The following is a 15,376-nucleotide window of genomic DNA, read 5'->3' as shown; positions in this document are numbered from 1 at the left end:
AAATAGCCTTTATATTTCTCCCTATTTGTAACACCTTTCTGAAATGAAACTGAATACATTTATTTGAAGCAGTATGTGACATGTAGGTGTTATATAAAAAAAATGTTAATAAACTGTTAATAAATGTAAATAATTTCATAGCATATTAATTACAAAGTATCACATATGATACGTTTATGTTATAAAGGGGAATTATGCATTTTATTTATTTTATTTCTTTTACTATTAATTACATTTATTACATTAGTAAATGCCACAATATACTTATCTGATAGAGTATTAGATTGCTTGGATACTATTTTAAATATAGAAAAAAAATGGGCAGTAGGTTTATAACAGTAAAAGTACTCACCAAAATGCAATGGATACATTGTTCATTTTATTTGGGATTAGGAGCCTCAAGTAAAACTATTGACATTTTAACAGATATGCAACATTTTTCTTCAGTATGAGATTATTAGAACAAGTTCTGCCAAGTACAGTATGTAATGTGATGTCAAATCTCTAGTGCTTTAATTGAGGTTTAAAAATCAAGACAAAACCTGTTTTAAGAGACTAATCCCTGGAGGGGGAGTTACAAAGGAGCTGAAAATATTTTGCTCCAGGTGTAATGTGGTCCTTAGTTTTTTACAGCATTGTGTCCAATATGTTAACTCAATAAATCTCAAGTCACAAGCAAATACATTTTTTTTTAACCATAACGCTTCTTTTTTATACTAATTTTATTAGTCCACAATTTTTTTTATTAGTAACATGGTGCTATGTGAGCATACACTGACAACTATTGTTAAAACTGCATAAACAGATAATCTAGTGATTTAATGCGCATACTCTATGCTCTTAGCGTATCCTATATTTTTTTATTTTATTTTTTTATCAGTTGCAATAGTAAATGTGGACTCCCCCAAACACAGATGTTCATAATAGTGTACAAGAATTAATTATACTTATTTATACAATCACTTTATCATGTACCTGGGTATTTAAAAAACTGTTTTAAGTTTTCTGCTAGATTTTGTATTTGTTAAAATGTTCTCTGCATGGGCCTCAATGTGAAACTGCAGTATGCTTAGCCCCCTGTTAACTTGCTTAGATAGGACTACTTTAAATGTAAAATTATGTTTTATGTAGCACATATTTTATACTATAGGTGAGTGAAAATGTTTACAGAGTTTTGGAATTATTTTGGGTTTTAGTCATTTTAAGTATCGATGCACAAACTAAATTGGTTTATCTTTGTTCACAGTAAATTATTTTGTTATTTAACACAAATTTTAAAAAAAGTTAAAAAGCAAATTTTACAGATTTACCTTACAAAGGACTCAATAGTCCCAATATCACAATTATTTCCATGAACTAATGAACCAAACCTTAGGAGGAATTTTTAAATTCTACTCATTGATCTGCGATAAGACATACTTGGCTAGTAAGTGATGAGACCTGATCATCCAAAAGGTATGAAAAATAAAATTATGTTGTGCCAAAATGGCACAAAATTTGAAAATATAAAAGGCATCTATTATTTAACAAATAAGCATGGCATATATAATGTCAAGCAATGAAAAATAAAAAAAGATATGATCAAAATATGTGTATAATAAATGAATATGGGCAGCATGGTGGCATAGTGCTTAGTACTCACAATGCTGAGGTCATGGCTTTGGTTCCCAACACATATTAGTTAGTTACTTTGCTTCTAACAAAATTAACCCTAGTGTGTATGTCTGTGATAGGGAATTTAGACTGTAAGCCCCAATGGGGCAGGGACAGATGTAAATGACAAAATTTTCTCTGTACAGCGCTGCATAATTGGTGATGCTATAGAAATAATTGTAATAATAACTATTTAGTCACATTTATTTTTATTTTTGTTGTCTTCATTTGTACTTGTGAAGGACAGCTTCCACAATTTAAGTATTTCGATTTGTTAAGCACAATAGGAAATAATCTGCACAGAAAATAATTTTCTGATCAGTTTCACATTATTTTAATCCCTGAATTTGACTGCCTCACCTTGAGCTTTCATGTATAAATTGCAGGCCAAAGGGATATTTAGGAATCCCTGCCTGACACTTATTTTAATGGTAACTGGTAATATTGACGACTGTACTCCCATCAATCTACTACTGGTTTAAGTGCCCCACAGGAAATAAATTATGATCAGACAGATCATGCCACAAAGTGTCCCTCTATTCAGAAACTTTTGACAATAACTGCACTATTTTTGCAGAGCTACCTTAATGCATGCAATATAAAGGTAATAAAGTTCAGACCAAAGCAATCTCTACTTATTGATTAGTACTCCCCTTCATTTCATTTAACCTTTCCTATTTGATTTAAATATATTGGATTATTTAGCCATTATAGGACTTGAAAATATCAGTGAACATCAAGACTGCCTTAATTTCAACTGCTATAATCAGGGCTGTCATCAGTGATCGTGGGGCCCAATAAAAATTAAGCAAGCGGGCCCTACCTTCTCCTATACCCCCTCCCCTCAGTCCACGAATACAGAGGTATAATGTGAAGCCATGACACCCAGAGCAATTATATCATCAACATTTAATTATATGCCCACAGACCTCCCATATGCCATCTATCACCCACATGCCCTTACATGTTGCTCAGAACATACCAGAGGAAAAAAGACTTCTGGGCTAAAATGCACTGTGCTCTCTTGTCTGTAATGCCAGTTTGGTAACCAGACCCAATAATCATAGTTTTTGCATGACATGTCTCATATACTAACCAATTATTACAATCAAAATAATAATAAGGCCTGCATTGTTTAGATTTGTGAGCAATACCTAGTAAATAATTAAACTTCACAATACTGAATATCTAGCTTGGGTCATGAGTTCAATTCACAATCATGGCCTTATCTGTGCGGAGTTTGAATGTTCTCCATGTTTGCGTGGGTTTCCTCCGAGTGCTCCGGTTTCCCCCCATGCTCCAAAAACGTACTGGAAGGTTCATTGGATGCAAACAAAATTGACCTTAGTCTGTGTCTGTGTATGTGTCTGTGTGTGTTAGGGAATTTAGTCTGTAAGCTCCTTTGGGGTAGGGACTGATGTGAATGACAAATATTCTCTGTACAGCACTGCAGAATTTGTGGCGCTATCTAAATAAATGGTGATGATGATATCTAACTATTAAAGGCCTATAAGTGTTGGAGAGAACATGATAATCATTAGTAATGCAATCTGGAAGTTTTTATCTACAATCTTAAATATGTTTAGCACTTGAGGGCAAGACTAACCCTTTAACCTTTAAATAACCTCTTAGAATTGCCTCTACCTGTATTAAAATTATTTGGTAGCAAACCTGTTATTTAACAGATTTCTAAAAAACAAAATGGAAAATTAGAAAATATTGCAGCTGTTTGGTGATTTTGCCATATGAGGAACACTGCTGAAACATTTAATGAAGATAGTAAAGCCTGGGGCAGTGGCTATTTTTAAAATTAATTTAGTAGATTTTAGGCACAATGGTAGTTTTGGAGAAAAAAAAACGTAGCCAGAGAATCCCTAAGTCCCAGGCATTCTGAATAATACATGCAAATTATTTAGGGCCTGATTCATCAACGCACGTATACGGAGTGCAAAATACACTTGTTTAAAACACACATAAATTGGATCTGCGCACTCCCAAATTCAACAAAGAACGAATCTGAAGATACGTGCGCTAATGAATTCTGGTGTAGGTCTGCTCTGTTCTACTACACAATACATTGTAGGATACATCCAATGCCCATAGGGATTATACATTTGCAAAAGAAAAAAAAATATTGATATAATGTCACCTATTAACAATATAGGCATTAATCATAAAACAATGTTTTACATTTTTTTTTTCCCCCATGAAATACATTTATTAGCATGTTCTTAATGTGTACTGAACATAAAATACATTTTTATAGTTGCTTCTGATTGCAAACACATGTTCTAGCAAGCATATGATACTGTCATCAGGATCGTGATCAGGACTTATATCAGCCCTGTAGCTGGAGCAAGAGATACAGGAGAAAAACAAATAACTTTGAGATGCCCAAAGCTTGTTTCAGATGTGGCTGCGTGTGCTCCAGTTTTGCACAGCCTTAGTGTAAATTGACTGCGACCAAACGCCCCTTCCCCAACCCGTTCCATCCCAAAAATCTTAGGCAGTAGAAAGTGTCCTTTGTGTACAAACATGGAGTGGACATGGCTGCAATTACCGGCGTATGGTCCGGTTCTGCGCATGCGCAGAGTGATTTTGCGTACAATATGCATTTCGTATATATAAGAAGAAGCTACACTTTGTCAGCACACAGTAAAGTGCTTTGAAAGCAGGATTAATACTCATAGTATTTTACATTATAACAGCAAAGAGAAATGGATTTGCGATACAAATTATTAACTGTTTAATATATAGTAATCTCTTTGAAGTAAAGGGGGATACAAATTATTGACAGTGTAAAGGTTAGTATTTTCTCTGAGGTGAAGAGGTGAGTAACTATTGAATAGTACTGTATTCTCTTGTGTTGGCTAGAACATATTACATGTGTATGGTCATTTATTGTAATAGTTATTGTATATAGTTATTGCAATGATCTCTGGTCCTAGGACTGACCCAGCTGTATAAAGTTACAGTGAACCACTGCATTATTACTGATTTATGATGTGTGTTGCTGTAAGTGTATTTTAGAGGTTGTTAAAAAAAAGTTATTATTTAATTATAAGGGACTATAAACTGGGACTGGTACGTGGTGACATAATAACATATCTACTACACTGCTTCTAAAATCCTATTTTCAAAATTCAAATGTATTTATAAAAATAAAACGTTTTAAGCAAACAGAAAATAATACTCTCATTAGTCTGATGCAATTCTATTTGAGGATATGAAGTCAGTGTTTCCATGATATATTCATATATTTTATCTTTCTAGTGCCTGTTTTAAAAAAAACAGTCCAGTCAGTAATGAACAAACACAAAATAATATGTATTTAAATTGCTATTCTAGTATGATTCCAATGTCACTCAAATAACCTAAACTGTATGGTCATATCTGTTTCTTTTTCTTTTATGAGAGCTGATAAGTCTTGCAAGTGCTCAGGGAAGCTGTGAGGATGGCTCTTGTTATCCAACTATTGGAGATCTTCTAGCAGGGCGCAGAAAACAGCTCTCGGCATCTTCAACATGTGGACAGAATGAGCCTCAGAGATACTGCATTATCAGCTACCTGGAGGTAGGGGTTGCTAAATTTTGTCATTTTAGTAACAAATCCTAATAATAACAAGTAATAACATGTCAATATCACAATAAGTATGTGACATTGTACTAAACCATTTCTCACTGTAGAACTTTCACATATCACTGTTTATATATTTAATTAAACATAAGTGCTATGAATGCTTTTGTCCTTTCCTACATTGTAGTGTCAAAGTTACTTTCACTGGATCATGACAATACACAATTTGAGTATTGTAAAATATTAGGACTTACTAGAGCTTATACAAGGAGAGAAAGAGGTAATGAAAATCAAAAGGTGACAAGCAGTCTACAATATTGGTATATAGCTATCAGGTAAACATTTATAGTCATATTAGGCATATGGTGGTACATTGTAGTGAAAAGGTTGACTTCCTTTGTTAATACAATTTATATTGATCATTTTAAGTCAATTGTGCTGGCAGAAATAATCTACCTATAGGCATCCTTGTTAGGACTTCTCAGTGCATAGAGGATTTTTTTATGTTCATTTTAAGCACCATAAAGACGGCCTCCCTTAAATAATGAGTAGAGGTAGAGAGATCCTTAGAGGGGTTAAATAGCCAGTGGCTGGATCACAATATTTATCACAAAGTGGTTGAGAAAATTGATAGCAGCAGGGCATACATGATGAAAAAGGTCTTTCCAAGATCATATGTGAGCTGATTACATGCTGTTCGTCCAATCTACTCACTGCTGTCCAGTCCCTTGGCCACATCACGATAAATGTTTAGGGGATTCCTAGTCCTTTAAACAACAAAGCACAAATAATTTACTCTTATTCACAGGGATAGGTTTTAGCTCAATGATCTTAATGGTCTCCCTAAGTGTTCTCATTGGTTCTGTGAGGATGTCACTATTGCACTTACTTATCACTCAAACTGACCAAAACATTTTTACACTGTACTGAGACCTCCTACAAGGATGAAACAGACTGCCACTAGGTGGGTAATTTAGGTCATTATAAACCATTTGTGATGTGCTGAAAAAATTCAGCGGCTAAACCAATAATGCAAAGAGTTGCCATGTACATAGTATTCTCCAAAAGTCTATTCTCCTGGGAAGGAGGGGCTTATGTACATTATAGAATTATCCCTACAGTGTCTCAATGTTTCAGTGACAACAAGAGACCCTGCATTACATTATTTAATCATCTAAAAAGTCTTTTAAGGGTGGGTAGGTAGTTTTTTCCTAATCGATTTAGATCTTATTAGTATGTTTCCTGTTTTATTTCCTAATTTATAACAAAAATATACCAGTACTGTGATGAACAATAAATGGTTTTTTTTGGGGTTATTTTGGTGAAAGTTAGATAACTGTTGCAGGAAAACTGTTTTTTTTATTATTATTATTATTATTATTATTATTATTATTTAAAATTATAGTCCAATATATTTCCCATCTTTTGTTCTTTGCTTCCTTAAGTGAGTTAGATATTCCATCAACAAGTTTATAAGAAGCCAGCATTGGATTGCAGAGGAGTTCCACAATGTTCATGATTAGCTGTGAAAATATCTGCTGCTCAAAAAAACAGAAACAAAAACAAAATCATGATGTATATATGTATGTTTCTTTTTGTTCTAGGATGATGAAAAATGTTTTACCTGTGATTCCAGGTATCCATATAATTCGTACTCTCATCCTAATAACCATGAGATTGGAAATGTTATTACAACATTTGATCCAGACTGGAAAAAGATATGGTGGCAATCAGAAAATGGTGAGGCGCTATTAACAGTAAATATGTAACAGGATAGATGTAAAAAAAAACACATCAGCATTTCAGATAATGCAAAAAAGGGGGAAAAGTCTCCGTTGTCGGGGCACTTTCAATTGGTCCACATTAATTAGTTAAAATTTCTTTATACTTTATTATTACTTCTTTAAAATAATCCAAACTACATATACTTAGTGAAATTGTTATTTAAAATAATCGAATGAGAGCTTGAATATAGAAAATTAGAAGAAGTGACTTAAAATGATTTTTTGCATCTTCATTACATGGTATAATGTCAGGCTCTCGGCGAGCACCCTCAAGGATTATGATAGATACCTATATAGAATATTAAGAGATAACGATATACCAAAAATATAGGGAGGTCCTTTAAAGTTCATTATTTTCCAGTACGGATAATCACAAACCCATTTATAGATATAAAACATTTCAGATAATGCTTGATAAAACAAAATATATATAGTAATCATGCAGTTTTCACTCTAAACTTCATGATTAGCCACCCTCGATAACTCTGTAGCTGGACTACCTTACTCAGTCTCCCTCCACCATCTCCTCCCCAGTCTGCCTCTGTTGCTGTTGTGCTTTCATCCATTGCTTTTATGTATTTTCTCCTTTTCTAAACCATCACTCCTGCCCCATCTTCTTCATCTCCTGTAGCTAAACATCTGCCATTGTGTCCCATGAAGGATCTTCCCATAACCTGCTGCTCCATTTTCCTTACTGTCACATGTTCCTTGGCACAGCTATGGGGCAGAACAGGAGAAGATGGAGTTACTGAGAGTAGATTTGTGATGGAGTAGGGTGCTAGTAGAGATGGGAGCAATGATTTGTCAGATTCATGAGTTTAACCCAATTCCAATTACTATTGAAATAAATATTTGCAGATTTCCCAAAAATTTGACACAAACTGGAAAATCAAACAACACTATCCCAGTTTCCAAAGCAGTAGTGACCAACATTAGTCTATCACTGAAACACTGCTGCTCTGCTAATATTTCCTATGACTGCTGTCCCAAAATAATAATAGAACCAGTGTACTCTTCCAAAGGCTACCAACCCAGCACATGAAAAGTACTTGGACTCTGCCAAAGCTCTCTGGGCAATTGTAGCCAGGGTAATCATCAAGCTTGGGAACTGTCATGTGGTAACTTTTCAGCATCAGACTGGTAACTTCTATGAGGTAGGCATATGCTGTTTTTGTGACCCTCCCATAGAGGCACCATCCCTGTGCTGTCCAGCTTAGGATAGTTCTCATTCTATTATAGTGGAAACCAGGCCAAGTGATTAAAATGGACCTTTTAATTAATTTATGAATTGTTTGGCTAAAGATATGTAAAATAATCTTTTCTATATCATTTTTATCTGTACCATTTTATATTTTTATCACTGTATACTATTCACAATATATGGGCTTAAATAATAACCTATATAACTTATATTCACAAATGTTATTAATTACATATACATAAATATAAAGATGGGGAGCTAGCTTAATAAGCAAGTAGTGGATAATGCATAATCATATAGTTTACAGCGCAAAATGCATTAGAAGAAGTTCCACCATTGTTGGATAAACTAGGGCTGGCCACACAGACAGAAATCAGGTCAGGCAACTTAGTATTTCACCAATTTTTTTCCATTGTCTTGGTGTGGGGCCAATATAACCAGCAAATTAAAATCTGATCGAGACTGGATTTTTGGGGGCATATTGGGAAATCTGGTGAAATAATACTCACAATACAATCAGAAAGTATGTTGCTTGGATTCAACATTATCCAGTCTTTCTACCTGATCACCTAATGGCTACTTATGTGTAGTTTGGCCGACCATGTATTTGGTCAGCATTTGAGACCATGGCATGCAGTAGCTATAGCTTGACATATATAATGATCCTACTGTAACTGCACACAGCAACATGCATTGATTTATCTAGGCTCAAGTATAAGTACAGATTTTCCCTTCCCTTAGCCAGAGCCATCCTTAGACTTAGGAAAAGTATATCCTAGGTGGTAATGTAGCGATAACAAACAAGACTAGCGGTGTTTTGAACATTTTTCAGGCCATTTTATAGGACATTGTATGTTTTGCTCATTTAAGTCATGTTCGTTTCCAAGCTACTCCCAAGCGGAGTATGAACTTAAGGGAGCCAAATAATTAAGGATGTTTGGTTCACATCTCATGGTATTAATTGTATTTAACTTTTTTTTTAGGAGTTAATTATGTCAGCATTAGACTGGACCTAGAAACATTATTTCAATTCAGCCATCTCGTAATGACCTTCAAGGTATTGTCCATTCAAATGTTTACAAAAAAAAATGTAAATAATAGAATAATAATGTCATTTATTCATGAATATCATTCACTAATACAAATACAATACAAATATGTTTTCAGGACTGGAACAATAGCGTAAAACTATATTTCAGATTTTTGTTTCCTGGGGGGAACATTTTTTGCACCCGGACTTCATGTCCAAAAGACTATAGAAAATAAAAGCAGAAAGAGACTCAAAATCTTTTAAGACTGATTATATAGCATACAATAATATGCGGTCAGCTAGCAGCTCGACTTAGACTGGCAATGTAAATTACCAAGATGTTATTGGCATTAAAAGTTATGTAACCCAATAAACCCCTCCAAAACATTGTATGTCATGATACCCAACTGTCTTTCAATAAACCAAGTTATTCTTAATAGGTCTTAATGGTTAAAAAGTAGAATATGGGAGAAACGTTGAGGATTACATCAACCATACATATTAAATTAATTAATAATACATGACAAAAGAACTTACTTTTGGAGAAATAGAGCATATTGTAATTATCACCAGCACTGCTATTACTGCCTGTCAAATAGTAAAGTATCAATAACTGCAACTGAAACTAAGAGTTGGTCAAGTCTTGATCTTGAAGTTACTGCAGGTCCGCAGAGCTTAATGGGTTTTGAACAACTTCGTTTTTGCACAACCTATTACAACTTTTACTAAATAATGTTTTATGTTTCTGGTTTCCTTTTGGGTTTCTCACCTAAGTCATTTTCTCTACATGACAATTGTTAGAAGGGGAAAGCTCCCTTCTGGACTACTTGTGTGAAGATAGCTCTCTGACTCTCTGAATATTTGCAGTTAAAAATAGAGATTAGCGGGACTGACAATGATTTATCAATAAACTATCGCCAAGGCAACTAAGCAATACTCAGCTCCCTCTGTGATACGGGCCAGAATCAGTAAGACTTAATTTACTCTGCTGGCCCAGTAAAAGGTTATGTTATGTATGCAGGCGTGACATGGCTAACCAGTTCACATGGGTGCAGTGGAACTGAATGGGGTTTCAGTTACACTAATGAAACAATAAATTTAATAAAAAAGTGACTATATATAGACTGAGAGTGATTCATAGAGGCTCTCACCTCACCTTTATCTGCTCTGAGGCAAACACATCTTTTCCCACTTCAAGATCAGTCATATAGTCAACTGCTTGAACAACATTCCCTACTTCAGTGGGAGATACACTGTCCTGCACCTCACTGCTGCACTTGTCACTCTCTGATTCCCCAAACATATTATATAAATATATATATATATATATATATATATATATATATATATATATATAGATATATATATAGATATATATAGATATCAATGCCCAAATTCATAAAGGTGCAGATATAGAGAATATGTTGAATTTGAAGTCACAAAAGAACACACAGAAAATTAAAAGAACTATTCAATTAATGTTATATATTAATACAAGTTAACCCGTGCATGATACTCATGCATTCTAGTCAAATCAAGCTACTTAAGGTGTTAAAAAAGTTCTTGTCATGCATTTTGGGCTAGGCCAGGCCTCTTCAGGGGAAGAGCGTTACTTCCCGATGTAAGCGCCCTTTTTTAACGTGGTTTTGTCCACATGTCACCACCTCATCATTCTTATCCATCACCTCATCCTTCATCTTCATCGCCACATCCTTAATCTCCATCGTCTTACTGTTCTTAAACCTCTCGATCCACAACGTTTCTGCTAAACACCTTATCGCTGTGCTCAATCAGTCTTCCTTGAAGGGCAGTATTCATAACCTGCACTTTCACATCACTGCTTCTCCGTACTCGTGAAAATGCGACATACAATTGTCCATGACCAAACACAGGCTCTGGTAAATAAATACCCACACGGTCAAGTGTTTGACCCTGTGACTTGTTAATGGTCATAGCAAATGCCGCCTTCAAAGGGAACTGCCGCCGTCTTAGCTTAAATGGCAGTCCTGTTTCGGATGGACATAAGTCAATCCGAGGTATCATCATCTTCTCTCCTTCAGCAGAGCCAGTCAAAACTTCTGCTTGTATCACATTCGTTTTCAGTGCTGTCACTACTAATCGAGTGCCATTGCACAGTCCTCTCTTAACATTCAGATTTCTCAATAGCATAATAATGCTTCCAACTTTCAATCTTAATCTGTGCCTTGGCATTCCGGAAGGAGTCAAGAGTTTGAGCCCTCAACTCGTAAATTTAGCCTTTACTACCCCTCCCACGGGGATGATGGAAGTTAACTGACTTCACTATTATAATTTTTTTGTCAAATAATGTCAGTATACCAAATTTCAGGTCAATTGGATGAGCCCTTTCTGAGAAAATAGTTTTTTCCACACACACACACACACACACACACACACACACACACTAACACACGCCGCTAGGCTTATATATATTAGAAGATAGTGATTACTGACAAAATATGAAAATATGAAAAAAGGTTTTATTTTAGCTTTTCTTTTCTATAACATACATTTATTAGGATGTTCTTAATGTCTGCTGTACATAAAATATATTTTTACAGTTACTCCTGATTACAAGCACTTGCTGTAGCATGGATACACAGCCTTCATCATAATCAGCAGTTAGACTAGACCTGTAGCTGGAGCAAGAGATATGGCTGAGAAACAAGTACTTTTAATGCCCAGAGCTTAAATTGGATGCTACTTCATGCGCTTGAGATTGGCACGCCCTCACTGTACATTCCCCGCTCCATTCCCTCCCTGAAATCATAGGCTGTAGTAAGTGTCCTTTGCTCTCGAAGATTAATTGAATGTTGCTGCTTTCTGTGGTGTATGAGCCGACCCTGGGCACGAGCAAAGTAATTTTGCAGATGGTACACACAAAATCCCCATTTACGTCACTTAATGAATCAGGCCCAGTGTATGTATCTACTATTACATTTGGGCAGGAGCTGTTTGTGTTCACTAATTTATGTTTATCTTTCAGACATTCCGGCCTGCTGCCATGCTGGTTGAGCGATCACGGGACTTTGGAAAAACATGGAAAGTGTTTAGATATTTTGCTCAAGACTGTGCTTCAGCTTTTCCTGGCGTACTGCAAGGTCATGCTGATGACATAGGGGATGTAGTTTGTGATTCAAGGTACTCTGACATGGAACCTTCTACAGAAGGGGAGGTAATAGCTCTTTTCGGTTCTTACACAGACACACTCACACACGCACAGCCTGGAATATTATAACTTTTGCTGCTAAAAGGGGGTCTCTCATTTAAAACAAAGTTAGCCTAAAAATCATATTTGCCGACTTTCTCACGCCGGCGTCCGGAAGCTGCCTGGGGGTGGACTATGCAAATTATGACATTTTGGGCCGCCCCCACGACTTAATGACGCAATCGCATCATTTTGCTGTGAGAGATAACAGCATTTGATCGATCATTTGCCTCACCACCCCTTTGTCAACACCTAAAGATGGTTATTAATTTGTCCGTTCTGTATTACAGAACTGACAGAGCCCTGGAGAAAACAGCTACATTTAGCGGAGATGGGTCACCTTAGGAAAAATGTTTACTAGGTGGTAATGCAAGTTAAAATATCCTGGAAATCTTTCAACATTGTCTTCGTTGATTTGTGTAATGCAGACTTTTTCAGCTCCAGTCCTTAAGTCAACCCAACAAGTCATGTTTTGAGAATGTCTTGATGTGTAAACTGATGAGACCATTAAGGAATTCCTCAAAACTTGACCTGTATGGATACTTAAGGGCTGGTGGTAGTCAGAGCTGCTGTAATTTTCTTAAAGGACACTAGATGGCACAGTGTTAGGCAATGATAATTTTATGCTTTCTAAGCGTGGTTAGGAAAATAGCAATGATGCTGCATGTCAACCGCCATCATGTTTAACAGGTGGAGTGTTTTCTATCCCTATACATTTTTGTATGCTTTTACTAGGGTACAGTCATGATAATAAAACCATGATGGCAGTTTGTAGCTCTATAATACAAAAATGATAAAAAATGAATTATTACCTATAATCTGCCTATTTTTTCTTGGATAAAAGATTAACCATAAAATTAATACATTTATATTATACAACAAGAAAGAAAAAAATATATAGTCTATGACTATGTGCAGTCAAATTAGAAAATGCTCTTTTCCAAATATACATATAATACTTTTCCTACTTCTGTTTAGACTACAGAAGTCTCACTCCCTTCCCTTCATATATACTAAATACTTACTGCAACATCAATAAGTTGCAACACTGTTTAGATATTTAAATTTACTAAACAAATTTGTGTTGTGTAATAACAGAAAGTCATGTACTTACTTTAAAGGTTCATTTGTTTTCTAGGTGGTTTTAAAGGCACTTGATCCCAGTTTTGATATTGATGATCCATACGATCCCTACATACAAGGTATTACAGAATAATATGCTAAAGTTATTATAAATGATTTCTAGGAATTTTATATAGTGAATCAGACAACAAACAAACATCTTGCAAAATGTTATAGCGAGAGCTGGTGGAAGGTTACTAGGCACCATAACACCCCCTTCCCTCCTTCCCACTTCTCCAGCCAAGCTGCTAACTGGCCTTCATCCAAGCTGCTGCATACCACTAGTCCTGAACTGCAATGGTGGTACACCAGCACATTGAGTATATTGGCTGCTACGGCCAAGTCGTTGTTGACACCATGGCCACAATGTTATAGCGGATCAGCCACGCTGTTGCACACTCCTCTGTCAAGCTGTTTCTGAAGGTACTGGTACTGATGCATTTACTAGAATAACAGTGCAGGAGGGCAGATGCCCCCCTGTCCCCCCAGCCAACCTGCCCCTAGACTCTACAATGCAAGGTTATCTCTAATTGCCATGTCATCAGAGTGGTCAAATTATTCCTGAGGGATTGGGTCGGGAGTTGCTTAAGTGCAGCACCACGTTGCTATCCCTCCTGCTGAGAAGGTGCCCACTTGCATGATTCAGTTGAAGGGGAAGAAATAGCCTCTTCCGCATGGAATGAAGAGAGCCTCATGGTATTAACCTCATTATTTTGTGACAAAGAAGAGGCTTCAGCCGATTCCAGCTTTCTGTTCTAGGAAAGAGATGGGGGCAGGTAACCGATTTGGCAAGTAGGGCATCCGCACCCAGACCCTGCCACTCCTATGGGTCTCACAAGGGTACATTTAAGAATACCGTGCACAACTATACATTACACCCACAATTATATACATATTATATACAATTTACAAGTAATTGACTAGACAGAGTATTTAATTACAATACATTTATAATCCGTAAGTTCGTGGAGGAAAAATAAGAATATTATAGGAAGCATTATCATCTCCACCGGTTCCCAACATATTAGAGAATAAACCAGGTTAGCTTTGTCCCATGCACAGAGTTCCTGGGGGATGTGCCTGCAGCTGAAAAGAGTTAATTTAAATGGACTGACACACTGCAGCATAATAAAATCCGTAGTGCAAGAAGGAGGGTATTCCACAGACAATGAAAGTACTCCCATTTGGTTGCAATCCTTGAAAATCAGCATAACAAGCAGTATAGATTTACAAAAGGTCTGAAGTGGGTCATGGATCCATAATCTGATGGTATTGCAAGGTTCCCACAGGTTAGGATGGCTACTAAGACATTGTACATTGTCCCGAATCATAGCAATAACTGCATCTCTCAGCTTATCCTTACACGTCACTCTATATAGATATGTTAGGGATGATAATATTTGTGTAGAAACAGCAAGAATGGATGTCTTTAAGAGCTAAATTTATAGAAGGAGCATTGTGAAAGGGATGTAAAGTCTGGAAGCCCTGCATTAGTGACAAAAGGCAAGTGTTGGATACATAGGTCTATATCAATCTCATCACAAATGTATTTATAAATGTTATGGTTCCTATACATACTACCCTGTACCCAATTACTGTGGGGGATATTAAATAGCACAGCAATTGACATTGCTAACGGTTTCCTGCTATTACATTCAACCTATTTGTTTAGTTAGAAACTAGATGGAGTGAAAGAAAATGTTAGAAAATGAAAAAACATGCATAGCAGTATGTGAAATTAAATGAAAATACATTATTTCTGTTAAAGAGAAGAAGAGGAAAGA

The 15,376-nt window shown here is 35.9% G+C and overlaps 1 protein-coding gene across 1 annotated transcript in view; it reads left to right on the top strand.

Annotated features, from left to right (window-relative positions):
* Positions 1–1,433: 1,433 nt before the first annotated feature.
* The window catches only part of LAMB4 (laminin subunit beta 4), a 109,827-nt gene continuing 95,884 nt past the window's right edge, over positions 1,434–15,376 (top strand). The window contains exons 1-6 of the mRNA XM_075205964.1: positions 1,434–1,455; positions 5,069–5,226; positions 6,834–6,969; positions 9,198–9,271; positions 12,249–12,437; positions 13,609–13,672. Coding sequence (XP_075062065.1) covers positions 1,434–1,455; positions 5,069–5,226; positions 6,834–6,969; positions 9,198–9,271; positions 12,249–12,437; positions 13,609–13,672 — 643 coding nt within the window. The remainder of the gene's footprint in view (positions 1,456–5,068; positions 5,227–6,833; positions 6,970–9,197; positions 9,272–12,248; positions 12,438–13,608; positions 13,673–15,376) is intronic.

Source organism: Mixophyes fleayi, chromosome 4 (genome assembly GCF_038048845.1).
Source record: "Mixophyes fleayi isolate aMixFle1 chromosome 4, aMixFle1.hap1, whole genome shotgun sequence".
Classification (NCBI taxonomy): Eukaryota; Metazoa; Chordata; class Amphibia; order Anura; family Limnodynastidae; genus Mixophyes; species Mixophyes fleayi.
The sequence above is the reverse complement of the archived record's forward strand: the minus strand, read 5'-3'. Positions and strand labels throughout refer to the sequence as shown.